The sequence below is a fragment of the Sardina pilchardus genome, chromosome 2, assembly GCF_963854185.1.
Source record: "Sardina pilchardus chromosome 2, fSarPil1.1, whole genome shotgun sequence".
In the NCBI taxonomy this organism is placed as follows: Eukaryota; Metazoa; Chordata; class Actinopteri; order Clupeiformes; family Clupeidae; genus Sardina; species Sardina pilchardus.
This window is the reverse complement of record NC_084995.1, coordinates 19,799,230-19,826,224: the sequence shown is the minus strand read 5'-3', so window position 1 is coordinate 19,826,224 and position 26,995 is coordinate 19,799,230. Positions and strand designations below refer to the sequence as shown.

At 42.5% G+C, this 26,995-nt stretch overlaps 4 protein-coding genes across 5 annotated transcripts in view; all 4 read right to left on the bottom strand.

The window, feature by feature from the left end:
* Positions 1-3,429, bottom strand: part of cnga1a (cyclic nucleotide gated channel subunit alpha 1a) — an 11,540-nt gene extending 8,111 nt beyond the window's left edge. The window contains exons 1-7 of the mRNA XM_062551459.1: positions 3,320-3,429; positions 2,441-2,617; positions 2,150-2,182; positions 1,883-2,065; positions 1,667-1,771; positions 1,483-1,589; positions 13-1,338 (exon numbers count right to left, since the gene is read on the bottom strand). Of these exons, the coding sequence (XP_062407443.1) occupies positions 13-1,338; positions 1,483-1,589; positions 1,667-1,771; positions 1,883-2,065; positions 2,150-2,182; positions 2,441-2,617; positions 3,320-3,429 (2,041 nt within the window). The remainder of the gene's footprint in view (positions 1-12; positions 1,339-1,482; positions 1,590-1,666; positions 1,772-1,882; positions 2,066-2,149; positions 2,183-2,440; positions 2,618-3,319) is intronic.
* A 1,080-nt stretch (positions 3,430-4,509) lies between these two features.
* Positions 4,510-7,176, bottom strand: enam (enamelin; the record flags this gene model as incomplete). Of its 2 annotated transcripts, XM_062554998.1 has the most annotated exon segments (8): positions 4,510-5,064; positions 5,322-5,378; positions 5,894-5,917; positions 6,295-6,324; positions 6,538-6,603; positions 6,699-6,722; positions 6,918-6,978; positions 7,115-7,176. In XM_062554998.1, coding segments are annotated over 7 exon segments (723 nt in total). In that variant the 5' UTR covers positions 6,972-6,978; positions 7,115-7,176.
* A 9,597-nt stretch (positions 7,177-16,773) lies between these two features.
* scpp5 (secretory calcium-binding phosphoprotein 5) lies at positions 16,774-20,441 on the bottom strand. The gene is made up of 11 exons (XM_062554986.1): positions 20,397-20,441; positions 19,995-20,065; positions 19,815-19,880; positions 19,643-19,699; positions 19,278-19,331; positions 18,984-19,052; positions 18,574-18,606; positions 18,451-18,489; positions 18,230-18,298; positions 17,593-17,680; positions 16,774-17,081 (listed from the first exon to the last, which is right to left on the bottom strand). Exons 2-11 carry the CDS (start codon positions 20,052-20,054, stop codon positions 17,065-17,067), a joined length of 552 nt encoding a protein of 183 aa, XP_062410970.1. The 5' UTR covers positions 20,055-20,065; positions 20,397-20,441; the 3' UTR covers positions 16,774-17,064.
* Positions 20,442-21,586: 1,145 nt separating this feature from the next.
* On the bottom strand, positions 21,587-23,740 carry scpp7 (secretory calcium-binding phosphoprotein 7). Its single transcript, XM_062554974.1, has 9 exons — positions 23,635-23,740; positions 23,391-23,455; positions 23,249-23,293; positions 23,058-23,099; positions 22,898-22,942; positions 22,639-22,692; positions 22,402-22,539; positions 22,046-22,090; positions 21,587-21,848 (listed from the first exon to the last, which is right to left on the bottom strand). The coding sequence occupies exons 2-8, from the start codon at positions 23,442-23,444 to the stop codon at positions 22,052-22,054; spliced, it is 417 nt and encodes a 138-aa protein (XP_062410958.1). The 5' UTR covers positions 23,445-23,455; positions 23,635-23,740; the 3' UTR covers positions 21,587-21,848; positions 22,046-22,051.
* Positions 23,741-26,995: the final 3,255 nt, after the last annotated feature.

Here is a 26,995-nt window from a genome sequence, read left to right as displayed (position 1 = left end):
CACCCGAATAGCGTTCAATTTGGGAGATGCGTTCCTTCAATGCCTTCCGTGCCCCTTTGTGGTCCTTCATCACCTTGGAGAGTTTACCCTTCAACATCTCTATGTTGCTGAACAGACGGTTCACGTTGCCCTCCAGGTCCTTCTCGTCTGGCTTCAACTTGGACGGGTCGAGCTCGATCAGGTTGTCCTTCATGAGGATCTGCCGACCTTTGTCCTCCAGCATGGCCTTGGCATCGGGGTACTCAGTGAGCGCCTCCATCAGGTCATCTTTGGAGAGGAGGAAGAGATCTGAGTAGCCAACGCTGCGGATGTTGGCCGTCCTGCGGTTGCCCGCCTTGCTGCCCTTGATTTGAAGGATGCTGATCTCCCCAAAATAGCTTCCCTCACCTAGGACTACAAACTGCGTCACCCCGTCATCCGCCACCACGGCCAGCTTGCCATCTTTGATGATGTACATCTCCCGGCCGATGTCGCCTTTCCGGCAGATGTAGTCCCCTGGGCTGAAGACGACGGGGCGCAGCTTGAGCACCAGCTCAATCAGAAGTCCGGCCTCGCAGTCGGCGAAAATACGCACTTTCTTGAGGGTCTCCAAGTGCACGCTGATGCCAATCTCCGCCCGCAGCTTGTCCGGCAGGTACCGCAGCACCTCCCGTTCGTCTTGCGATCGGTTGGTGTTCCACAGGTAGTCAAACAAGGTGATGACACGCAACTCCAGGTCCTTGCTCACCTTGCGCGCATGCATGTATTGCTTGATGTTATCGATGCGCGCCTGGAATTTGGCTCGAGCTGCGTTCATGTTGGAAATCATGGAGGCCACATTACCTACGATAGTGGCAAAGATGAACACGCCTGCCAGGAAATCGACGGTGTGGAAGAAGAACTCGGAGTCAAGCTCGGGAGGTGGCATCTCACCGATTGTGGTCAGTGTCATGGTGGACCAGTAAAGGCTGAAGGAGTACTTTGTCAGCAGCATTCCAAACTCCTTCTCTTCCAGCGAAGGGTAGACCCAAGGGTCTGAGCCAAAGCCAATGGCCTTAGAGAATGAATAGTAGAGACAGCAATTCCAGTGAGTGATGATTATGATATACATGACCAGGGTCCAGATGCGCAAGATGTTAGGGAAGTTGGTTTTGGTTTCCATGCGCTGCATGAACTCAAATATACGGTTGATCCGGAGAAGTTTGTTCATGCGGATCTCGGGATAGTCGAGACCCAAGTAAAAGTACAGGAGATCAGTGGGCAACATTGAAATTGCATCCAGTTTGAACTGTCTACTTGACATGTATTCAGCCAAAAGCTTTTTCTCATCCTTGACCATCAGGCCTTGCTCCAGGTAACCTACATTTTGAGAAATGCAAGCAAAGATGTGAACCATTCCTGTTCTAAAAACAAATGTAAAATACCAAACAACTATTTAGAATGTCAGCTCAACTTGTATGCGTTGTGTTGGGGACTTATAATCTTAATTAAGGAAACAGTTACCTGTCCTTGTTCTCACGGCAATATCAGCCAAATACACCAGGTCAGCGGTGTAGTCCAGGAAGAACCAAGTGTACAGGTTCCTGTGCTGGAATTCCTCAAAAGATGCTCTGAAAGGCAAGACGACCATAGTAAGCTCCTGAGGTTTCCCCTAGGACCATCTATCCATTAGTGTTTCAGACAATACCTCACAATGATCACAGTCCAGTTGTACATGACAGGGATTGAGATTATGAAGAGCCAGTAGTTGTACAGGCTGCTTCCTGGGTTCATAATGAATGGCTCCTTTGGTCTGAGGAAAAGGAAAAAGAGAAGTTGGTTTGTGTGATACGAATAACGATGAGGAATTGTGCTGAAGGTCAATACCCAAATGACTCTCCATACTCTACATCCATGTACATACACTTCTTTCTTGTCTTTGTCTTTGTCTTTCTCCTTTTCTTTCTCCTTTTCTTTCTCCTTTTCTTTCTCTTTTTCTTTCTCTTTTTCCTTTTCTTTTTCCTTCTCTTTCTCTTTTTCCTTTTCTTTTTCTTTGTCATCTTCTCCATTGTTCTTCTTTTCTTTTTTCTCTTTCTTCTCTTTTTTCCTGCAAGACAGAGCTCAAGATTAGTTAGCCAGTCTCAGCCAGTCTGAATATATCACCACAATAGCACTGGGGGAAAAAACTCACTCTTTCTTCTCTTTCTTTTTCTCCTTCTCATCCCTGTATAATGAGAATAAAAGACAGGGTGACAGTCACACACTCATATGAATCTTAATATCTCAACCCAGTTCATATCTGATTCAAGCCTTACACATAAAATGTAGTGTTCATGACTTTCATGTCTTTCATACTGTAGTGTCCGTGCCATGATACATATTCAACAACTGAAAGAAGTCAGGTCTAAAATAAATGACTGAAAAGTCTTAACTCATGGCATCCATGTTTGTGGTTACTTATTTTTGAGTGAGGGATACTCACTCTTCATTGTTGTTGTTATTATTCATGTTAAGGGAGTCTATGGCGCCGAATGATCTTCGGGGTCTGTCACTGGCCTCCTCTGCCTCCTCAGACATGGTGCGGGGGACTGCGTGAGATGGCTGGGCAGCCCCATGACCACTCTGAGCTGATGTCATATCTGCAAACTTGTGTGGACACCTGAAACATAGTGGTGGGGCAATAACCACCCACAGTGCAGGGTTCCCTCAGGATTAGCCTACTGCTATTGCATGATTTATCCCATTCAAGCAGGCTAGAATTCATCAAATGATAATAAGATGTGTATAGCACCGTTCATACACAGAATACAGATCAAAGTGCTCTACATTTAGAACATGTAACACAATAATAAAGAAGTATCAGTCATTCCTCCGTGTTGCTGTGGCTGTTTATGATCCAATCAGCATTATATGACTATAGCCATAAGCCATATCAAAAGAGGAACAGCATTCTGAATGTGTTAGCATGAAGCTGAGGTCCACGGACCAAATTATGCTCAGAAATCCTCCAGGGCTTTATGTAGATGTTGTCATGCTCACTAATGTCCTTGTTCTGTGATCATGAAACACCTGTGGTTTACTAAGCCTTGTGTGGAAAACTACTAATGCGCATATCAAATGGGTAGCATCATAACTCACCTGTAGCTAAGTCCCAGAGCAATCCATTATTTATTGGCAGCCAGACGGTCTTCGGAACGCCCAGGGGTGATTCAGCTATTAAAATTCAACACAGCCCTATGAGCGAAACTGTCCATTAAATTCCACGTGTTGTGAGGGGGGCAAAAGGGGAGCTATTTTGACCTGTTGTTCCGCTGGCGCCTGGGCGGTTGGAGTGGTTGTCCTGTCTGCGCACCTCTCTGACCCTCTCAGGGATTTGGAGATTATAGAGATGGGGAAGAATGACAGCGGCAAAGTCACAGTCTTATCCATCCTCCTCCTTTGTGTTAGGGAGACACAGGTCCGTGCATTCATTATAATCGAACGGCGAGGGGAGAAAGCAGACCATCAGAGTAGGGTTATCAGAAGATTCAGTACCTTGACACTTTGACGCTTTGCTATTTTAAACACAGAGCTTCTCACCCTCTATATTTCTAACACCGGAGACACAAAGCGATCCCGACACCCAAGACACAAGACACAACAGATATATTTTTGAAGTGAGAATGGGCATATCTCACAGCATTGACATATTGGCAATTTGCTGTCTCATTTATTCGAGTAAATGAGAGAAATCCAATGCATCACATTTGGAAACATGACAAATAGAAATGCATTCGCATTTTTGCATTCGCATTCCCCCTTTGATTTATTTATGTGAGATGTTTAAAGTTAAAGTGCACCAACAACAGGCCTCTAATCAACTTGCATGCCCACTTCACAGGGACACAGAGGCCCAGGGCTGCACACATACTTAATGGAACTGGGTCTCTGAGCTGCAAGTCTCCACATGAGGAGTTCTGTTGGCCAGTGGGACAGGCACAGGAGGATTAGCTGAGACAGACACACCCGCCCTGTCAGCACTCTGCTGCAGATCCCCCTGATCGTATTAAAACAAGCTGCTACTCATCTACCCTCCCGTCGCTCTCTCTCTCTCACACACTCTCACACACACACACACACACACACACTCACACACACACACACACGCACACACACTCACACACACTACACCTCAAGGGTGCAATCCACAGCCTTCTGTCTTTAATGGGTCTCTCACTGTATAATTGGAGTGATGAAAAGCTAGACTAGAGTTGTCAACTGTTGTCAAAGAGGCTTCACAGCAATTGAAGGGGTTGAGTTACTTTGGTATGCTTATTTCCCTTTAACTGCTGTGAAATTGAATGGACAGAGAGTGACAAAAATTAGAGTACAATCATTTGTATGGTGTCAAACCATATTTATTTGCAGAAAGACAGGGGTGGTTACAAATGAAGTTCAAAAGTCATCAAATTTAGACTGTGGGACAACACCACCGAATCACAGAGTCCTTTCCAAGGTCACAAAGGAAATTTTCGCCATTTAATCTACTGTGAGGTTCAGATTCGCATGCATTCATCTCATCTTAGCTGCAGCCCGTGCTTGAGGCCGAGCCGTCTCCGGTGGGAGCAGAGAAGGATACCAGGTGTGCAGCGTCCCCGCCTACAGGACTGCCACTGGGGCCGGGTTGGTGTCGATCTCAATAGCCAGCGGGGCTCCCTGGAGGGAGGGGTCCACAGCCACCACGGCAGCGGAGGCCAAGGCCACGGCGTCGGCGGCAGCGGCATCCACCGCGGCGGCGGTATCCACGGCAACGGGCACGTCCACCTCCACGGCCACGGGGCCGGCGGCGACGTCCACCTCCACCACGGGGCCGGCGGGGGCAGCGGCGGCGTCGACGGGAGCTGCGGCGATGTCCACCTCCACCACGGCGGGCTCAGCTGGGGCCGGGGCGGCAGCGTCTGTGGCGGCAGCGTCTGGGGCGGCAGCCTCGGCTTCAGCCTCGGCTCCAGCCTCAGCGGCGGGCTCGGCCTCTGCACCCTCCGCCTCCGCACCCTCCGCACCCTCCGCCTCCTCAGCCTCGTCAGAGTTCAGGGGGGCCGCGGGGGCAGCACCGAGAGCAACCTGAGCCTGTGTGTGTGTGTGGGCATATGCATGTGTGTGTGTGTGTGTGTGTGTGTGTGTGAGTGTGAGTGTGTGTGTGCGTTTGTGGGAATGAGAGGAAAATGAGAGATAGAGAGAGTGATAGAGAGAGAGCCTATTTATTAATCACTGGCATAATTAAGAGACCAGTGAATAAAGATAATTAGGCAGTTACAACTCAATCTGAAAAGTAAACATGTAAATATGCTTTTAAAATGTGTCGTAGAACAAAACAATTATCCTACCCCTTCCTCCTCTTCATCAGAGTTCAGGGGAGCCGCTGGCTGACTGAACAACGGTGCCTGAGAAAAAAAAAGAAAAAAAATCAATGAACCAAAACATGATAATTCACTCAAGTGCAAACACACTAATGTACGTTTCAAAACACTGCACAGTTTGTGCTTTGAGATCAAAACCCATTTGCCCCAGACAGAGCGAAGTGATTCTAAAGAGATAGCAAATCTCTGAAGTGTTGCAGTACCTGCGGTGTTGTTCAAATTTAGAGCCATAGTAGGGGAGAGAGAGAGAGAGTGAGTTAGAACGAGAAAGGGAGAGAAAGACAGAGTGCGAGCGAGAGAGAACAACAAAAACAGAGTAAAAAACAAACAAATCCATTAGATCAGGTCACCACAGCGCCGGGCACAGAGAGCTGTTGTGGGCTTGCACTCCTACTGTACCACAGGGCACAACTAGTGTGTATCCGCAAATCCATTACTCAATGGCATCCCATTTGAGAGGAGGTGTGAATGGGCTACTAATAACGACTGTAGTATGGCTAGGAGGCATTCTCTCCTGGTGTTTAGCGGTTTGGTCTTACCATTCGGGCCTCTGCAGGGGCCACCTGTGAGAACAAAAATCATTCTACTAAAACGTAGATCTTGAAAACTGTTCTGCATTGTAGATGTTGCTCAAATACACAGGGAATATTTGCTACCTTTACAACTGTGCCACTGTTTAGTGTTTAGCATGCATGCTAATTGTGTATTCCCCTATCACCCTTACATCAGTGTAATTTACATGTTAATTTGGGATTAAGTCCATAATTACTGGTGTTTTCTTATTAGATCATGCTGTCTAACAGTGGCACCTAGTGGCTTACATTAACTTTACCCAAAATGCAACATTAATGAGAATACCAACAAATGAGCCCATTGACCAATCACAACACTCAAATGTAATTTTTGAACAAATTAAAAGAATCAATTGAATTAAACCTACAGGTAGTGCTGGGACAGCTGCTCCAACTCCCTACAACAGAACAGAAATATGCCAATCATGTGACATGTAAATACAAATCAGAGAGGGGCTCATTTCCAAAAACCATAGCATCTTTTTCAGTTGCAATGCAATTTCCCAAAAAACATAGCATCTGTTTGGGAAACTCAACAGGGTTGACAGCGTGAATAAGCTGATATTTAAACTCTGAGAATGACCTATTAGACTGTGACAAGTAGCACTCACCTGACTGCCTAGCATCCTATACAGCTCCATCAACTGCACAGCAGTGTTGGCATGGGCTGCAATTTGCTATAAAAGAGACACCAAACATAAGCTCATCTATTGTTTCTGTATCATGATGTACAAACATCAACCCTCATGCATTTGTTATGTTTAAGACCTACCTCACCACTGTCACTCCCCGGGGCCTGGTAGAAGAGAAACATGTGAATGAGCGTGTATACTGTATATACCCTGAATATGATGCTTCAGCCATTCAGACATGCTCTAGCTAAAGTACAGTGTAATAAGCTCAACTCAAAGACCACTTCTAGTCTAAGACTGTAGAACTACCCAGAAACAAGGTCTACTCAAAGAGAAACTCTGCTCAGAGATGAACTTACTGGGGCTGCCAGAGTGTAGCCTAGGAGACACATCAAAAGTGCAACAGCCTGCATCTTCACACTGAACAAAATAATAGAGGAGGTAGGAAGAAGATTAGACTGTACCCTGGAGAAAGTCATAAAAGTTTGAAAATTCCATCAGCCAGCACAAGATAGGACTTCAAAATAATAATTAAAAAAACCCTTGTGAGTCTTACCTTTTTGTTAACTGCAAGTGCAGCTGAATTCAAACAGTTCTGTGATTGAGATTGAAGCGAATAACTAATTGCTGGGATGGATACAATTTATACCCTGCAAACTGCTCTGTTCAGCCAATCATGTGTAAGGATGTAGAAAAATGTGAATTCCACAGTAGTTCCTGCAATTCCCCTTACCCCTCAAAAAGCGCCCAGGTGGGTTTTACAAGTCTTAATGACCTCATTATATTTAATTATATACTCAGAGATTTTGCTTAGTGTTCAACTCTTCAAAAATGCCAAACACATGAAACGTTTTCTCTCTCTCACTCACCCCCCCCCCCCCCCTCAAACCAACCACCCACCCTCTTTCTCTCTCTCTTGCTATTTTTACATTTCAAAAGAAAGGGATTGCAGTATTTGCAGTTCCATTAAGGGTGGTGACTCTTGCTAATTTCAAAAAGGACCACAGAGGTGATGGTTAGTGTTGTGTGCCAAGTTCATATGTTTGAAATGCATGAGTCTGAGATGACTGGAATGGGTGACTGTCTCGATTTGAAGTTTATTTACTGCTTTGTGGTGAGAAGGATCTCTTCAGCTGATTCTGCCACAGATTGCAGCAATGACAAGCAGAGGAAAGAGTTAGAGGAATCCTCGATATTCGAGACACTGCACTTTCAACACTTTCATTGTCATGAGCATTTTTCCCCCCCTCCTCTCTCTGTCTGTCTTTTTTCTTCCAGAGCCGGGTCTTGTTGGGATCAATATCTCAAGTGCTAGAGGGGACAGTAAATCATCACTCAGCTGCTGTCTCTATCTGATAAGACTGCATGTACACAGGGCTGTCAAATGGGGTATTTTTTTGCAAGTCTTTCCAGATAAGCACTGCCACTTGAAATGTGATGATCCTTGCTAGGTTGTCAGGAAAAGATAACCATCCTGGCGCCTCTTTGCTCTCTGTTTTGGTCTGACTTAAAGGAAACAGAAAATAGACAATGTCTCCTCTTTTGGGGTAAACATAGTGATGATTAAAAACTTTGAAACTTTTTTTTTTTTTTTAAATAGTGCTTCATTTAAAACATGTTAGTAATAAAACTCATTCATACTCTTTCATTCACACTTGCCCATCAGCACAGAACTGATATGTTTTTTTCTTGTCTGTGTCTCTGTGGCAAACACTTTCCCATGATGTGGTTTGATGAAATACTGTGAGCAACACATTCTGGTGGTTGGGTTGTGCTGCTGGGTCATCAAAGTCAAACATTCCAAGCTTCCACAGAAGATAGCAAATAAATAAGACCACATCCATGCTTTCTTCATTTGCCATTTTCCCTAAAGGTGCCTTGGATGTATTTCTGATGACTGCATTCGATCTCATGCCATTCTTTAAGCAAAATTAATCAGTAATCAATCAGGTGAATCAGTTCAGTTGTCTATACCCCCTGTGGTGTTCTCTCATTTCTCAAGTTGACTCAAACATCTCCATCTTCAATCAGAGATCTCACATCCCAATTTACAGTAATCAGACGATGAAGGTGATACACAAACAAAAAAAGAGAAATTCCTTACATTCAATAGTGCTACAGATAATATACATTTTCTGTTTTACATTTTTTACAAATATATATTTTTTTGTCTATTTGATTGTGGTGAAATATATAAATGTAGATGTATGATTGTTTCACTGCAGACTCCACAAGCTGATGTGATCAGACATGTTTCTTCGTCTCTGGGCAGAGGGCTCTTATTGAAAACTGAAGAACAGTGACATTCGCACAGTCCACACTTGGTAAGGGATAACTGATATGGGTGTACACAGTAAAACCTGACAAGTTTACTTTACTTAAGCAAAATGTGGAAACCTATTGTCTGAAAAAAGATAAAGGAACATATCTGAATGAAGTTATAGTAAGTCACTAGTTCATTAAGATGTACTATCACACTTTGGGTAAGTATTACTTAGTTAACTTCAGTTCTGAAAAATGCCTCAAATACTAGCAACTTACAGTAGTTGTCACAATTTACTTTGTACATTCTAATTAGCTTCACTTCACAAAAACACATTAAGTCTGAATGAAATGGCACAGCGTGCTGCACTCATGTCTTAGTACGAAATACTTAGAAATCCTATACTTCACTTAACTTAGTTCAGCTAACTAATATGACATTTCCCGCAATGCATTCCCCAGGGTACCACAGCCTCAGCTCATATATTCTTAAAGAGATCACTTGAAATTAAAATTGAAATTGATTCTAGTTACAATACATAACTCAGTGACAGTGACACTAAAGGTTATACGGAACACTCTTGTTGTCCTACTGCTGGGTAATTTACGTTGGTGCCACACACCATCATGTAGAATAGATGACTATTCAAAACAGCCTAGTACTATGGGTGGGATGGAAATGTCTCTTGAACCTTACATTGAGTAAATAATTCAATCACTTGCTCTTAATTCAATTCATAATGTCACTTGAACCTTACATTGAGTAAATAATTCAATCACTTAATTCAATTCATAGAAACTTTACAGAGTTTTGTTAACTCTGGGACCATACCCCTCCCAGGATGAAATGTACAGACACACAATGCAAGTAAGCACTGAGAGACACATTTTATGACACCTTCCAATGGGCAGGTCAATGTCAAATCTGAATATAATCAATTTCACCTTGAACCTAGAAAGAGACATATATTTTTCCAAAATCTCCTTTATATCTTAAGAGTGGGCTTCTCCCCAATGGTAATCTGCACCATACTCTGAAAATCACCTACACAGTCATTTTGCTCATCAGTTGTTCTACTTTCCACACATCCCAAGAAGCCACAATAAACAGAAAAATAGATAAACGTTAGAAACCCTGGGAAAATAGCATTTACCCATAATCCCTACAGGCAAATCACCAAAATGACTTGAAGCCTTACAGCACAAACTTCAACAATTCAAGTATAGTTTACTTGATTTAAATGAGCAGTTAACCTTTCCACCTCAAAAAGAAATAGCATTGATTTTAGGCAAGTAATCTCAACAAGTGAGTTAAACACAGTGCGTAAGACACTGCAAGTCTGTGCATTTGACTTTTGGCACGCGACTGGTGTGGGAACTGTGAATACTGTATATACCAGCATGGAGAGTTTAATTTCATATTTATTATACAGGAAAGTATTAAAAGTAACAAAGTTACAGTTTAAAACGGGCCTGACTCAGTGAAAAACTGATTTACAGCAGGTTCCTGTTCTGCAGCACATACAACAAGTAACAAGGACAAGACACATCAGACATCAGCATTTACATACAAACAGAAGACAAACATAGACAGACTCAAGCAAAGACAAGCAAAGAGTATTGTGTGAGTGTTTCTTCTTCTTCTTTTGAATCCTAGAAAACAATCATGATAATAAAAATGTGCACCCTCCATGTCATTTATGTTAAAAAATATGAACAAACATAACAAAAGTTCTTGACCATATAACAAGTGTGGACTTCAACAGTGTGGGATAGCCCAAGGGAGTGCAAATGTAAAATCCTGTATTTAACACAAATTCACTTAAAACTTATACGTATGCTATAGCCTAACTATATGCCCTCAGGTTGAACAATGCAATTTATTCATTTTACAGTTTTTCTCGATTGTTAACACACATTTTCTGAAAACATGCCTCATATTCTCAGAACTCTACACACAAATCCAAAACAACACACACAATGGGCAAAACTCCACAATTCTCCTGCAAAATGACACTTTACCTTCAAAACAATGTAATTTCTCTTGAAAATGCTCTTTTGTTCTCAAGAGACACACACAAGCCATCATATATCAAGACATTTACAAGGACCAGTTACAGTTTTTCACAATTGCTAGAACACCTTTTTCAGAACTCTTTACCTTTTTCTCAAAACTGTGAACACAAAACTCATTTCTCAAACTACATTCTCGAAACCCTTCAATCTTGTTGCAAAACTGAACAATCACCTCAAAACACTTTCAACTTTGCTCAAAACTAACTAATGGTCTCAAATCATTGAACACATCAGGCAAAATTACACTCCTGCAGAGCAGTGATAAGACAATACACCAAACAATGGATGACAGTTTTCAGGGCAGGGTTTATGGCTCCTGGAGGAATTGTATTCATTCTAATTTTAAAAATAAAATATCACAATGAAAATAAAGAATGAGGACTTATATTACTCTCTACTCATATCCTCTAGCCTATATGAAGATATAAATCAATAGTTTTGTAAGTGAACAGAAAGACCAATACTGTACTGAATATGATTTGTACTGTGATGCCACAGACTCTGATAGTACTGTATGCAATACTGTAATATTGTATTGTGCCTAAATTTAGACTTACTTGGACATACTGATAGCTCAGCTCTTTCACTCTCTCAGAGTTGAGCTCAAAGGGTAGTAAGTGTGTAACAGTGGATGTTCAGTGATTACTGTAGCCTACTGTATGATAATGGACATTTATGCTATTTCTCTTCTGTAGTCTGAATCTTTGGATTATTGATGCCACAGAGAAACCACTGATGTTGGGTTGGACCATGAAGTCCTGCTTCTCTCATTGGCATTCCATGAACCAGAACATGGTCAATGATTGTTGCCCAAATATCATAATTTACAGTATTGCAACTCTTGGGACTCTCTGTCTTTCTCTTCATCCTCTTCCTCCTACCTGCACCCTCCTCTTCCTTGTACCCCACTTCTACTGTAACACACACTTGTTGTCCCCTGTGTCTCTGTCAACTCTGAACTGACTTATATTGGTTGTCACATCATTAGACAGAAGTGTTATCAATTTTGAGTGGTAGTGTTCAAATGGAGACAACTGTGCACTAATTGTGTTCAACTTCTGCGTTGTTTGGTTATCAATATAATTAAAAAGTGCATCAGAATGCACAATGTGTTCACAGTTTTGCAAAAAGGGTTAATGAGTTTGGTAAAATGGGTGAAAGTGGGTGAAAGTAGTCTAAGGTTTTGCCAAAAAAGGGAATAATTCAATAAATGTGTTCAGGCATTTGAGAATTTGATTCAGAGAATGGGGTTTAGTGTTTGAGCAACTGTGAAAAACTGTAAACACTGATGTGCGCAGTGTAAAACACTGCGATGAATTGAAAACACTTCTTCTCCATTCATTATAATGACTTGGGCCTTTTTTTGTTCAATGTTACACTACAAACAGTACTACAAACAGTAGATAAGCTGATACAGTAAGTTGATATGCTTACCCTATCAATATTTTGAAATATCTCATTGTTTTCTATTATTTTTCTTTGTATTTCCCGTATTGTTATGCCGTTTTTTCTAGGACAATGCTCATGATTTCAGTTTCCTGTTCAGGAGACAGAAGCCCTTGTGTTGGTAATCTTTCGGCTGCCAAACAAATAATAAAATACTGTAAACTGTGTAGGAATACAAAGTAGGATTACTTTCCCCAAATACTTGAAACATGCTTTATTTGTACAGTCCTACAGAACAGCCCACAGGCAATACTGTACTACTGTGCTCATTGAGCTGTATTGTACTGTCCGGTACTGTACTGTATTGATACGCAGCACTGCAATGTTCTAGTGGCTCGGATCTCATCAGAGATTACGGTCCTTGGCCTCCCCATCCTCCTCCTCTTACTCTCACTCCTCTGGCTCTGCCTTTGCCTGTACTACTACTGTAATACTAAAGCTCTGATTGCTAATTGTAAGACTGTGTGACAGGAGTTTGCCCATCTGATGAGTCAGTGTGCATGGTAGGGCAGTTAGCTTTAGAATTTGAATGGCAGTGTGTTCTTTGTGAAAACAAGAGATGTTCTTCATGAAAATTGTGTCTAATGCACAGAATTGTGTGTAGTGTTTTGAAAACAGTGTGTTATAGAACTGCAATTTGAGTGTAAAGCCGAAATTGTGCTTATAGTTCAGCAGAATCGGTTCAGGAGGTTGGTGCATGAGCTACATATTACTGGAATTGTGTCTCAAGTACCAGAAATTGTGTGTAAACAATTGAGAAAAACTGTATTGTGCTTCCACTTGGCAGTTACAGAATGCATATATATATTATGCTAAATTAAAATGAAACTAAATGTAAATGTTATTATGTAAATGGTACAGTGCTGGCTATGGTATGTTAGTGAAGCAATGGACCACATCTGGCTGTGGTTGGCTACTGTCAGATTATCTCTGCATTTGGTAAATTGTTTTCATAAAGATTGTCAAGATTATACATATGCGTTTTGTTAAAAGAAATCGCCTTTCATGTTTGATTAATCAAAGTCCATATATATTCCACATTTAAATTCTGTCTATGACAGGATAAAATGCAGGTTTACATAAGAATGCAGAGACATTTTCAATTCATTAACCATCGGAATTAAAGTCTGATCATATTATGAAGTGATATGGCACTGCAAGATTAAAATTGGCACTTAAATGTTAGTTTTGTTTTTTAAATAGACAGACTTTTTTCATGTTCATATTAAAAACACATTTTAATTTCGTCTCAGTTTTAAATGTGTAGAAACAAGAAATCAAACAAGAAAATGAAACATTCACATAGTTTGTCAAAGGCAGTAACACCCATTCAATCATGTTTTATTGGATGTTTTTTTTAATGACAGGTAATTGGTATGAAGACAATTTAGCAGGGGAGTTACAGCATATCTTTGGCCAGACATGGAAAGAAGGGTAGTTTTATTAGCGACATCAAACACCCCCATTTCAACTGCTTGGGAAGCTTTGGACTTGAGGCTATTTCACTCATGATACTGTATGGCATGTTGGTACAAACCCAGCAGCCAGAGCGTGACAGCCTAAAATGCTAAAGAAGGCCCCATGTTGATATGACAGGGAGACACAAAGTCCTTCACTCTCCTACAATTGTTCAGTAACAGTTTGTTTGGACATTTAAAGCAGACTTTTGCAACAGTGTAACAGAGTTATGCTTTTGATTTTAGGCTAAGGCTATTTGGACCCCTCCCCTGGTGCAATTAGCAGCGTATTCGTACCCTGGTGCACACAGCAATGTCTGGTACAAATATCAATGTGCTATTCGTACTCCATACCCCTGTGTACACAACAGCGTAGTAATTAATACCCTGTCTGGCACAGATAGCTGTGTATGCTATTCATACCCTGGTGCAATTAGAAGTGAATGCTATTCGTACTTCGGTGTACACAGCAATGTGTTCTATTGACACCCCGTCTGATACAAGTATCAATGTATATGTGCACCTCTGCACATTTGTTGTTACGTCACAGGGTGCGAATAGCTCAGCGGTGTGGCCTAGGCTATTCGTACTGGGGGTATGTTCATGTCCACGTCACTAACCATTACACTATCTTCTTCCACATCCAAATGAGAGTTTGCAAGCAGCCTGAGCGCCATAATCACAACATTTCTGTTAACTAACAAACTGACAGTTGTATGTGTTCACAAAACAAAGATTATGAAAATAAAATAAAGCTTTACCCTCTCAAAGTTAACAGATATTAGCACCAAAACCTTTCAAAATTCTCACCTCCTGATGACAAAAAACAGATGTTGTCAACCAAATGTCAACCATGTTTTTTGTGCATGCGAGTAACGTGTTTTTGTTGTTACGTCACACAGGATGTGAATAGCAGTTGTGTGGCCCTTTGTACCAGGGGTGCCATGATTGTATCACCTTTAAATACTGTAAAACTTGTTAGCATTCTAGAGGCAAACAGCCATAATCACTGACAAGACACATCTGGCGTGTGTCTGCTTTTCAAGTATACTTTCCCTCTTAAACTGTATTGTACCCAAGGTAGTGCTAAAATGTATTATACCCATGTAGTGGTAAAATAAGAAGTGGGCAAACTATGAATTCTGTCATCACAGTGAGTGGATTGATAGCCTGGCTCCGCCTGTCTACGCATTCAGAGCACATCTGATAATGGTGGAGGTTATTGTCCAGTGTTTATAACAATACGAGGGGTATCAAATGGTTCCTAGAGTGGCGATGAGCGTATTGTGAATGTGAATAATACATTTTGATTTTTTAATGTAACAAAAAAAAATGAGTGAATAAACTCTTTTGATATAGGTGGATAAACTCTAATAAAAGGTGGATAAACTCTGTTTCTGAAATTGCAGAGGAGGATAGACTGTGTTTACTTGCGTTTAGCCTCCACTGCTACGTCCCTGATTATACCCTATATCAAACCGCTGAGGCTAAAATACAAAGCTGTTGAGCCACGTTTGTGAAATCAGTTCCTGCATTATCTCTGCACTGACAAGGTGAGCAAATTAAATCTGTGCGGCAACATTAATTGTGAGTGCAGTTTAAGAGCCAGGCTTAAAGGGCAATCTGTCTCCATTCTCACCTAATAGAACAGCAAGCTGTATTACTTTCCTCACTCAGCTGTGAAGGGGCCATCTGATGAATAATGGAATCATTATTGCCACAAGCACAACACAAACCACACGTATACAGTATAATAAATAACACATGATTAGTTCTGTTTTTCTTTCTTTTTTGCAACATCAGCCACACTCACATTTTCAGCACACTAAATTCAGTTGCAGTTCTTTGTGGTCTGCCTTGACTGGAAATCCTTTCCATATAGCATTTTCAGCCCAAAAAGACACTTTTGGAACTCAGACGGAATGTGCACGCCATGTTGGCGGTCTGCAACATTGTTCAAAAAGTTGCCTTGCATCATCAGCTAGGGGCCATGATGCAAGGCAACTTTTTGAACAATGTTGCAGACCGCCAACATGGCGTGCACATTCCGTCTGAGTTCCATCCCTGCTGCGTTGCTCTTTATGTGAGCATTGATACCAGAAATGCCTTGGATGTAGCACTGCTGTGGCCCATCAACCTATTAACACGTCTCTCCACTGTCTTTTTGGGCTGAAAATGCTTTCCAGAGCTAGCAAGATGAACACGGACAGTTGACACGCCGCTGCCACACATCCGGTGTGAATCGGGCGTATTGTGATTTTGGCATGTTCCCATTGATACTGATCATTTTGTTTCTACAGAACTTCAGTCATCAGTAGGCATAACTTCATGATCATCCAATCATGAACACACAGAACTGAATATGAGGTTGCCCAGCAACATTGCTAAAAAAATTGCCCCGTTTAACACAGAGATGAAGTTGAAAGATGTACTGAAGAAGAAGCTATACTAGTAGCAGTGCAGGCACATCCTATTTGCAACCTGGTGGTAATAGCGAACTGTGCTGTAGTGGGTATAGTCAATGTGGCTATTTGCACCCGGGTGTACACAGCATGCCATAGTAGAGACAAGCACCCACACGTCTGTAAACAGTGCCAGACACCCAGACACACAGATACTGTTTGTAAATATAGAAGAAAGCCTATGTCCCATTCTTGACCATCATTTGATAGCACATTTTTGTTCCACCGCTAATAAGATCAAGCACCTTGCTCAGTTGGACACTGCCAATTGGTCAGTGTAAAAAAACACAGAAACTACGTGGTTGAGTCCAGCTCCACTTGTTGTTTCCTGAGTCCAACAGCTCTTTTGTCCTAAAAGGCTCTCTCGCGCAGCTAGCCGGCTTTCACAATCTGTAAACCTTGCCACTGTCATCTCCGTTTTAGTGAGAGTAAAAATCAATCGCTCGACTGCTGGCAGCAACAACATTCTGTGTAACAGTAAGTATTCTGCCAAAAGACACACTGGCCTCAAGTGTTTTGATGCTCAAATTTATTAATATTGTGACAACATTATTGTGATTTCATATTGTGATTTCACATAAGAAATGATCTGCAGTTAGGTATTAGTCAGTATAGTCAGTGCAATAATAACATTGTTTCTGAAAAAGTATCTTCATAGCATTTACATGCTTGGGTGAAAAGTATACAATACACAACACATTTGGTCATTTTTGCATGCTAGTAACAACAACATATATATATATATTTAAATTAAAGAGAACAGTGTGTCTTCAAGTATCCAGTAAAACATTGAGGTTATTCATTCATGGTAAAGTCCCTCCTGCAAGACAAGCAATAATACTAGGTTAAATTTGTTAAATATAGCACAAAAACATGTTCATACTGTATGTACCATGTCTGTACCTCTGTGTGATTTAACATTTCCAATATAAATAAATAAAGTCTTCAGTGGGTGTGTGAGTGTGATCACAGCAGTGCTACTTGTGGAAATCGATAACTCTATGACTGTGTGTGTGTGTGTGTGTGTGTGTGTGTGTGTGTGTGTGTGTGTAGGTGTGTGTGTGTGTGTGTGTGTGTGTGTGTGTGTGTGTGTGTGTGTGTGTGTGTGTGTGTGTGTGTGTGCGTGTGTGCGTGTGTGTGTGCATGTGTGTGTGCGCACACCTGCATACAGTATGTGCATTCACGCAAGTGTGTTTGTATTCATATGTGTGAGTCTGTGTCTGTGTGTATGTGTGTGTGCTTCTGTTTCTATTCAGCCTGTGCACACAGTCAGTGGTAAACTGGAGACAGCCTTAATCACATGGATGTGTGGCAGCCCCACTGATACCGACCTGCCTGGGCCTGCTGCGCCTGCTGCTGCTGCTGCTGCTGCTCCTGCTGCAGTGTGTCCTGGGGTTGGAGCGGCTGGTACGGTGGGACCTGAAACACCACACACCCCGCATCAGTGATCTCCTCACACGCACACACACCTCACACACACACACCTCATGCTCACAGAATGGCTGCTTATTGACATTCCACTCAGACGTTCTATGAGTTTCATTTTTCAAAAAAGGGTGTTTTCGTTTTCTTCAACCCTCTGTCTGTTTTGTCTGGACTGTCTTTCTGTTGATTTTTCTGTCAGGCCAATGTTTTAGAGCAAAGTTCAGTTTTTCAGACACTGTAGCCGTACAAAGGGCAAAAGTTCACATTCTTGAACAAAACACTGTACTGCAACAAGCATACAGTTCATCCGTTGAGCTCAAAGCCCACCATCCAAGGACTGGGGGGTCATGCAAACTATACTGTCATGCCATTGGATTTTAGATTCCCTGCTGGCCTGACCTCTCTCTGGGGTCAGCGAGGCAGGGGATACCATAACAGAGGAGGGTGAGTGCAAAAGCCACTAAGTTATAAACACTTAAAACATTTATTATTATTAAAACATAATAACACGATTTGACTTTTTTTGTAGATCTCATAGCATACCTGAGGAGGCTGCTGAGGAGGCTGCTGAGGAACAGTTTGTGGTGGGAATGGGAGGTTGAATGGGAAAAGCTGCAAGGAAGTTAAAGTTTGTCATTTGCGTAGGTGAATGTGCACTTTGCGTTTTGGAATTGCCCTTAAAGACATGTATTTGCCTGAAACAAAAATGAAATTACAAAAAGAGAAATAACAGAGAGAGAGAGTGAAAGAAATATGTCTCCTACGTTTGTAGCTGGGGGCATTTGTGGAACATTTGGGAAGTTCTGAAACAAACACAAACATGTATTAACATTCTTTACAAAGAAAGCCATCACACAAATCAGGGGTTAAAAAAAGAGAACTTTTACCTGTTGCTGCTGCCCGAAATCATAAGGGTAATACTTGAAAAGAACAGACAAAGAGGCTCGAGTTAGCACTTTCATCAGACCTCAGACATGCTGTAATTTTCTCAAAGTAGGACATTACAGATGCCTCCTAAGAGACAGACGTCAGTGTGGCTAAGGGATTAAAGAAAGCTGTAAAGCAAACACTTTCCCCCATCTGTACTTAATAAAATGAACACACACACACACACACACACACACACACACACACACACACGCACACACGCACACACGTGCACACACACACACACACTCACACATATACACACACACACACACACACACACGCCTACACCAATTGCACGCATAATGACTGGGTAGTTAGTGAGGTTAGCCTCTGTCACTGTTATCACTAGGGGGAGAAATGCACATACCACTTCTACACTCTTGCGACCAGGGGCTTTGGGGATGGAGTACTTGATGAAAGCCTGTGAACGATATCCCTGTAAGGAAGATGAAAGTAGAGAGAGAAAGGGAGAGAGAGAGAAAGAGAAGCAGAGAGGGAGGGAGACATAGAAAGAAAAAGAGGAGAGGGAGAGAGAGAGAGAGGGAGAGAGAACGAAAAAGAGAAGGAGAAAGAGAGGGAGAGAGAGAGAGATCCTTGACATTCACCCGTAATTATAATCCACCTGAGGGGCGCTGACAGAGTGATCCTACTTGATACTCACAGGGCCGCTGGGCGAGCCTCCTGCAGGGTTGGTGGGGTACCGCTGGGGAAATACCTGAGGAGGAAATGAACCCCAGTCAGCCTGCCGACACGTGACTGCACTGCACTGCACGCCATGATTCCCATGTTTGAATTGCACACAGCGGGTTAATTGTTCCAGGTCAAAAAGAACTGACAGTGTGATGAGAATGACAATGTTTTTATATGCTACTCTTGCTTGAAGGAGGAGAAGATCTCTTCACAACATACTCACACACACACACACACACACACACACACACACACACACACACACACACACACACACACACACACACACACACACAGGTGTGATGGAAAGTTTAGTGTAGAAGACGGTGCACATACTATTTCCATGCTGACTGGGGCATTGAAGCCTGGCTGTGAGAAGCGAACGTTGTTCCCCTATATGAAAACACAGATCAAATTAAATGGCATTCACGCTATCCATTTTTTTCTGCATTGCTTGATACAATGCCAAAATTATTTGACAGGTGCCCAGTCTGTGCATGTAATTTACCTGTGTTGAAGGACCCGATTGCCTTGGACTGTCATAGTTAGGAAGGTAACTGAAGAATGACCCAAGCTGTGAAAATAGTAGCATTGTTAAAGAAAGCTGAGCTGGTGTAAAAATGAATCACTTTTAGCTAAATGTACATTTCAACTGAAAATGTTTGTTTGAAGCCAGGCCTCTACTTACAGGTGCAGCTGAAATTGCACTGGCGAAGCAGAGACAGAGTACAGCGGTCCACATGGTCATAACAGCACACACTAGAGAACATAAAAAGCCATCGTCTCAAAATCAGCAAATGATGCAAAAGAAGGTTCGACCAATACAGGGTTGCTACACCACGCATGTATGAAGCGTTCTATTCCCAGAGTCAGCTGCAACAATTATAACACAACACTGCAACACTGTAATCAATGGAACTGGCTACACCAGACATGATAGCAACATATACGTTCGGAAAAATAAGACTTTGAAAATGTACACTTTGCAAGCGGAATTCCTCATTTGCTGACCCGGTGTAGCCTAACAAGCTTTAAATCTAAACAGAGTATTGTAGCAGTATGATATTGTATCAGAATACAGGAGGCCTACCTTCGTCTTCTGAAAGGCAACCGTTTTGTTTGAGGTACCACGAAGTTCCAATGGTCTAAATGTGAGCCTGCGCTTTTGCTTTTAAACGTTTGACGGCCCATTTCTAAACCAATCCCATGACGATCTGTTCTTCGGTCACTGGGTGCGGGCAGTATTTAGCAAATGACCAGTGGCGAGACTCCTCAATAGCTGGTCCGATATGCTGACACAGGCATTTAAGTCACTGAGATGACTCTTATGTCATTCATAATCACAGACAACAGGAGCATATATCAGCAAGTTTCTTGCCAACACAGTTGGTTTCTATGTTCCACTCAGAAGATATGCATAATTACTGTAAGAATTATGAGACAAGTTTGTTTTGTAAAAAAAAAAGATTTTTAGGAAGATTGCCTCCAGGTTTTAGTCTTTTTTTCTTGTCTAAAGTAAAACATGATCCTAAGTTCAAACATCTGTGGGTGAGCTCAGTACTCCCACAGTCAGAACCCCCGACAGTTTTGTAACATGCACAAGACAATTTGCTGATGGAGTGATCTGCTTGGCTCTGCTCATCATTTGAAACTGGGGCCAAGGTCTCGCAATACGTGTCATCGGTTTCTCATGTACATAGCAGCTTGCCTTTTGGAACAGCTAACAAGTCATGTGGAAAACATTCAAAATCTACTATTGTACCAGCTAGACTTGTATTAATGTAATGTAATGTGTCTGTGTGTCTCTGTGTGTGTGTGTGTGTGTGTGTGTGTGTGTGTGTGTGTGTGTCTGTGTCTGTGTCTATGTCTGTGTGTGTGTGTGTGTGTGTGTGTGTGTGTGTGTGTGTGTGTGTGTGTGTGTGTGTGTGTGTGTGTGTGTGTGTGTGTGTCTGTGTCTGTGTCTGTGTCTGTGTCTGTGTGTCTGTGTGTGATACTAATCAGTAATATCTGCAAAGTGAAATGTGTTGTCGGATTTGATAGATGTCTTTGCATAAATGAATATACAAGTGACACATTTCTCAAGTACCTCTTGCTAACAATATCATAGTGTTCTTTGTGCACTCCAAGATGTAGTTATTTGGGGGGAAAACAGTGGCTGTCTGCTGCTTAATATTTAACTCCATTCTGCTATTTTATATATTTATCAGCCACTTTCCCTATAGTACTTCCTTTGGCAGCCAGATAAGATTATCTCCACCCACGGACAAAGGAAGACACACATTCATGTGACAAATTCTAAGATTTATTTAGTTTTTTTTAAATCTGTCAAAACAAACTACAGTATACAAAATGGTAACAGAAAGAGCTTAATGGCTTCCCGTGGGAAACGGAAAGCCAGAGGAGTAGCACCACATTTTCGAGCCTCTCAGCGGAGCTAAGAGTACATTGCATGATCAAGTTAGGAAAGAGGAAGCAGCTATCAAGGTCACATCTTTATTCCGGGTCTTGGATACCAGTGGCAAGGAATTGGCTTGGCGAGTGTCTGAAAATGAATATTTTTTTTAAAAAAAAGTCTTACATCTCTTTAACTCTACATATATTTTTAAACATTTTTAGAATGTTCTCTTTTGGATGCCAGCTGTCTGATTACAAATCTACTTTTGATATATTTTCACAGGTGTATGGGTCCTTGTAAATATTGTACGATATTTATTTTGAAGTAAGGATGGATCGTCTTACAGTTTTCTAATCATCTTCCTCCTCATCATCACTGGAAGGAGCCTTCTGTAAAAGAGACAGAGAGAGAGAGAGAGAAAGAAGTGATTTAGAACAAAATTTCCTTTCTTGACTTCACTGACTCCTCACCCAGTAACTCATGCTGAACAACAGCGCCACCAAGTGGTAACATTGAACATGTGTCAGGCCTGAAGACTGCAGACACTGCTTCATCTCAGCCATCTAGCAACCTGCACGTCTGCAAGGACAGTTCCATTGCTGTGGCAGCATTTTCTCTTCTCTTTTTCACACCAACCATCAGTTTGTGGCATTAGAGTCTCACTGTGTGTCCGAATCTGACAGGGTGGAGTTGTACTCACAGCAGGGGCTGCGGGCGCAGCGGGGACAACAGGGACAACAGGGACGACAGGGACAATAGGGACATCAGGGACTTTAGGGACAACAGGGACAACAGGGACCGCAGCAGCGGCAGGAGCGGCAGGGGCCAAGGGGTAAAACTGGGGGGCAAACCAAACAGAGGCACTCGTGTTAATCAATGACCATCTACAAACAGAAATGGAGACTAAATGAGCTCAATGTGATGAACAGAAACTCACGATCTCCACGCTCTCTCTGCCAGCGGGCTGAGGGATCTCCTGCTTCACAATGACCTATATGACAGGACACACACACACACACACACACACACACACACAAGCACACACAGAATGTGCACACACACACACACACATACACACACACAGGCACACACGCACACACCCACGACAGAAGATGATTTGTGCAGCTCATCTTACGCCCGTCGTCTTCAAGTGTGCATGCGGGGTTCGAGTGCTTCTGTTAAGTATGAAAACTCACCTGGGGCCCTCCAGCCGCCTGGGCAGCTCTCAGCGCATCAAGGATCTGTACGAATCACACACGCCGCGTGAGCACAGCGCCAACAGGCCACTCAGCTTGTACAAAATACCCCCAATAAACATCACTCCCAGATAATGAACGGATATTTATGAGCACTCACAGACTGCAGAGAAGACCCTGATGCAGGTGCGGCTCCAGCTACCTGTCAACATAATATATTCGTCTCTTTAAACCAGGCGCACAGTGGAATACACTCCCCAATGTTTCACATATACTGTCACCAAGCTAAAAAAAAAAAATGGTTTGTCTGCATAATATGATGTATTTGTTTGTTTTTGTATAGCTACTCACCCCTGGAGCTTGTTTAATCTCCACCTGAATGTAGGGGGCATGTTGCTGCGGAAAGAAACAGGAATAGCATGAGGAGAGTCACATAAAACAGATATTCTAATGCTGAGCTGTGTCTGCTCTCTGTGGTGTCCAGTCTACTCACAGGAGCACAGAGTGCCATCCCCACGATACAGGCAAGAACAATGATGGCTTGCATGGTGAAAGTAGCTGCAATGAATCAACAGATGTTTGGTGATACTTTAGTCATCAAGTCTCAAGTCAAATTGTCTTAATTACTGCTTTTAGCATCTGTGTGTCTAGTCTGATTGAAGCAAGCTAATTGATATTCTGAAAGACGTTTTAATATCTCCTGAAAAATGAATATTTCTCGGTAAATGCAAACTTACCTTTGGTTTGGTATGATCAGAGTGAGTGTAGGAGGTGTGTGAGCTGACTGAATTGGTTTGAGGGGAACATCGCTCCTATTTATTTCATTTGTGAACAAAAGGGCATCAATTGTTGACAGGTGTTGGTCACCAGCCAAATTTTGTTCTCACTTGCTGAGAAAAGTCTTTGACAGCTATTGTATATCTTGTACATCTCTGTGGAGCAGTTTGGCTTTAAGTATAATTATAGACAGCTGCTCAGGCAGAGAACATGCGCCGAGATTGAGCAAGAATATGACAAGGCTCTGTCATAAATCATTCTCTGGAAGGTAGCCGAGGTCAGAAATGAAACAACCTGCGTTCAGTCTCTGTCAATCAAAAAGTAAAGGTTCTAGACACTGAATGTGTTGAAATAACAAATGCACAGCAATTATGGAGGGCTGGATGTAAACCAGCTACTGGTAACATTTTACTGATGACATTTCATTCTGTCTGTGCTTTAGTTTCTCAAGCATTAATACTCTTTAAGGAAAAAAAAAAAAAACAAACAATCAAAACATGTCAAGTTTAATTGCATATAAAATACATAATTCCCTCTGGATATTCTGAAGGTGAGATCAGTAAAAACACTCTTGTAAAATTCATGAGCAAGTCAGGAATTTGCAACATGATTTGTGATGTTGCCCATGCAACCCAACTGCTCCAGAGATCATACCGACACATGCAAACATATTTTTAATTTCTTTATTTTTTTATGTCATAAACCAATGCAATTTGTTTCCAAAGAAAATACATTCTGCAGAATGTAGTGAATGCATTTGAACAAACAGACTTTATATGTCTCTTTCAAGGGTGGCATATGGGCTGCCAACCATCACACACAAGGGGTGCAGTAGAGAGACATCAGTGAAGGCATGGTGTGGTGTACAAGCCAAGGCTGTGTGTGTGTGCAAGCCAAGGCTGTGTGTGTTTAGTGTGTGTGTGTGTGTGTGTGGTGTCAAAGATGTATGCAGGTGCCCAGATAATGTGTGTGGTATTAAGGACATGTGAATGTTTCTCAATAATACAACTCAAAATGGGAAAACTGTTGGTTCTTTCACAATATTACATTTACAGTGTATTGATGTTGTATGGGACAGCAGAGACAATTCAACCCAGACTTAAATAAAAGCCATGGACTCTCTTCCCATCAAGCAAAGATAAGGTGTCACTGGTGCTATGCTGGTTAAATCATCCATAGTACAGACTGTTTTTTTTTGTTGTTGCAGTGTGTGCTATATATACTGTATGTCATATTGCACAGCCCTGAGGGTGCAGGAATGCTAAGGGGAAAAGGCACCTCTGTCTGACTCCATGGTGTACTCGTTACAGGGAGCCTCCGTTACAGGAGGCTCTGATGTGTCCGCCTCTGCAGGGGGAGTCACCAGGTCCACGTTTGCCTCATCGTTCTGATGGTCGGTGACGAGCATCCGCTCTGCGCTCGGGGTCACAGCTGGGGCCTGAGGCTGGTCCACGCTTGCTGGAGCGGCGTCGCGGGTGGGGATGGGGCCCCCTGCGGGCACCTCTACCGGCACAAGAGCCGGGTCACTGACCATGACCGGGGGCAACCCTGGCATTGGGCCGAAGGGCAGAAGAGGGCCGAGGGGTATCAGAGGGTTGACGTGCATGGCCGGGTTGACGTGCATAGCGGGGTTGACGTGCATGGCGGGGTTGACGTGCATAGCGGGGTTGGTGGCGGGACGCTGAACCGCAGATGCCGCCATTCTGGCTTGCTTTAGGACAGAGAGAGAAATAAACAGACTGGTCATTCAGCTTACTGTCTGCAGTTTGCAGTCTAGATATATCTGGGCCGGTAGTAAAGTAATGTCTAAGGAGCTGGGCTCGCATGCAGTAGCCAGAAAAGTTGTGGGTTCCTAATTGTCCACCATTGTCCCCTAGAGCAATAACCCCAAGTTGCACTGGGTTGACAGGCCTTTATTATAATTTACATACTATATTTATGCCACTTTAGGTAAAAGTTTTTAACTTGCACTTACTTCAAGTTCCTCAGAGCTGACACCACCAGATGTCCCAACCTATAACAACAAATCTGTCTCAGTGTCTCCATGTTTAAGCTGCTGGCACGAGAGGACAATTCATTCAGTCATGTTTCAAAAGTCTCATATCTTAGAAATTACCTACCATAAATGGACGATCAAATGGGGGAACCTTAGGAAAAGAACATCAAATGTGTTTATTTGTGTGTTATTTTAAACAAAGCATTGTCATTCACCAATTATCTGATAACTCCAAGCTGTGTAGGATTACGGATGTCATCGAAATCATCATCTACAGCCCTTTAAGCCTCTTCTGGGACAATTATGACAGCTAAATGTTAGTGTATCCCTTTCAAGCAATTTCATTCCAAAGACATTCTGATCTTGAGGGGCCAGATTATCTATTTAGACTTTACTGACACAATAATTCAGTGCTGCCAGTTCACTGCAAGCATCACACTCAGAAACGATCTGAAGCACGAGCGCTCTCTAAACATTCTCCAGACTACTTAAGTGGACTTAACCTGCACTGCGGAACTGGAACAACTCCAGGGGGTACCTGTGGTCTCTGCTGCTGGTCCTGCTGCTGCAGTGGGAACCCTGGGTTCCCTTGCTGGCCAGGCTGAGAGTGTGGGGACACCGGCACCGGATGTCCTGGGAGTTGGGGGAACACAGCTGGGTACAGCATTGCTCTGTAAGGGGGATACTAAATCATAGGGGTAATGTCATGAGGGTGTCCTCGTTCTAAGGACTCCATGAGTTAATCATCAGACAGTTTTAATTAAAGAGTTGGCTCCATTTAGAATTTTCTTTTAACGTGAACCCGATGAACCAGAATATCCCAATGATAAGCTAGAGGTTCGTAGAGTTCATTATGAAAATTACGACATTTGTGATCAAAAAATGTATCTCTGCATTGATGTAGTGTTTTAATATTGCATCGATATATCACCTTTTCTTAAAAGTACAGGCTAACAGTGTTTCGACAGGTTGTCTGGTTTCCTAACCCACCACATATCTGTCTTTTGTGGGGGGCCAACCACAAACATGAAGCTCACCCACTTGCTGGATGTTTTGAAAATACACTCGACATCAAGTGGAATGCCTCCAGCCAAAAAAGAAAAAAAGAGGGGGAAAAAACTAGTACAAAAGCCAGAGGGCTGCATAGCTCAAGTTAATTAGGTTTTGTTTTGGATGAGGACCAAGGGGTGCAGGTCTTGTCTTGACTGAATGAGGGATCAGCTGAGAGGTGAACACGACAACCCCAACTAGGCCTCACTTTCACACACGACCTCTCCCATGTATCACTGTACCGCTGCCTAGTGTGACAAGTAGGGTTCACAAAA

What these genes read in the sequence shown, in the direction of transcription:
- scpp5 (XM_062554986.1), bottom strand. Translation starts at nt 20,054, where the DNA reads ATGACCATGTGGACCGCTGTACTCTGTCTCTGCTTCGCCAGTGCAATT. An exon ending in AAATGCCCCCAGCTACAAAC is followed by an intron (nt 18,299 to 18,450) that starts GTAGGAGACATA and finishes ACTTCCTTGCAG; the next exon opens with CTTTTCCCATTCAACCTCCC. An exon ending in CTCCTCAGCAGCCTCCTCAG is followed by an intron (nt 17,681 to 18,229) that starts GTATGCTATGAG and finishes GTGGTGTTTCAG; the next exon opens with GTCCCACCGTACCAGCCGCT.
- scpp7 (XM_062554974.1), bottom strand. Translation starts at nt 23,444, where the DNA reads ATGCAAGCCATCATTGTTCTTGCCTGTATCGTGGGGATGGCACTCTGT. An exon ending in GGATGGCACTCTGTGCTCCT is followed by an intron (nt 23,294 to 23,390) that starts GTGAGTAGACTG and finishes TTCTTTCCGCAG; the next exon opens with CAACATGCCCCCTACATTCA. An exon ending in AGATTAAACAAGCTCCAGGG is followed by an intron (nt 23,100 to 23,248) that starts GTGAGTAGCTAT and finishes TTATGTTGACAG; the next exon opens with GTAGCTGGAGCCGCACCTGC.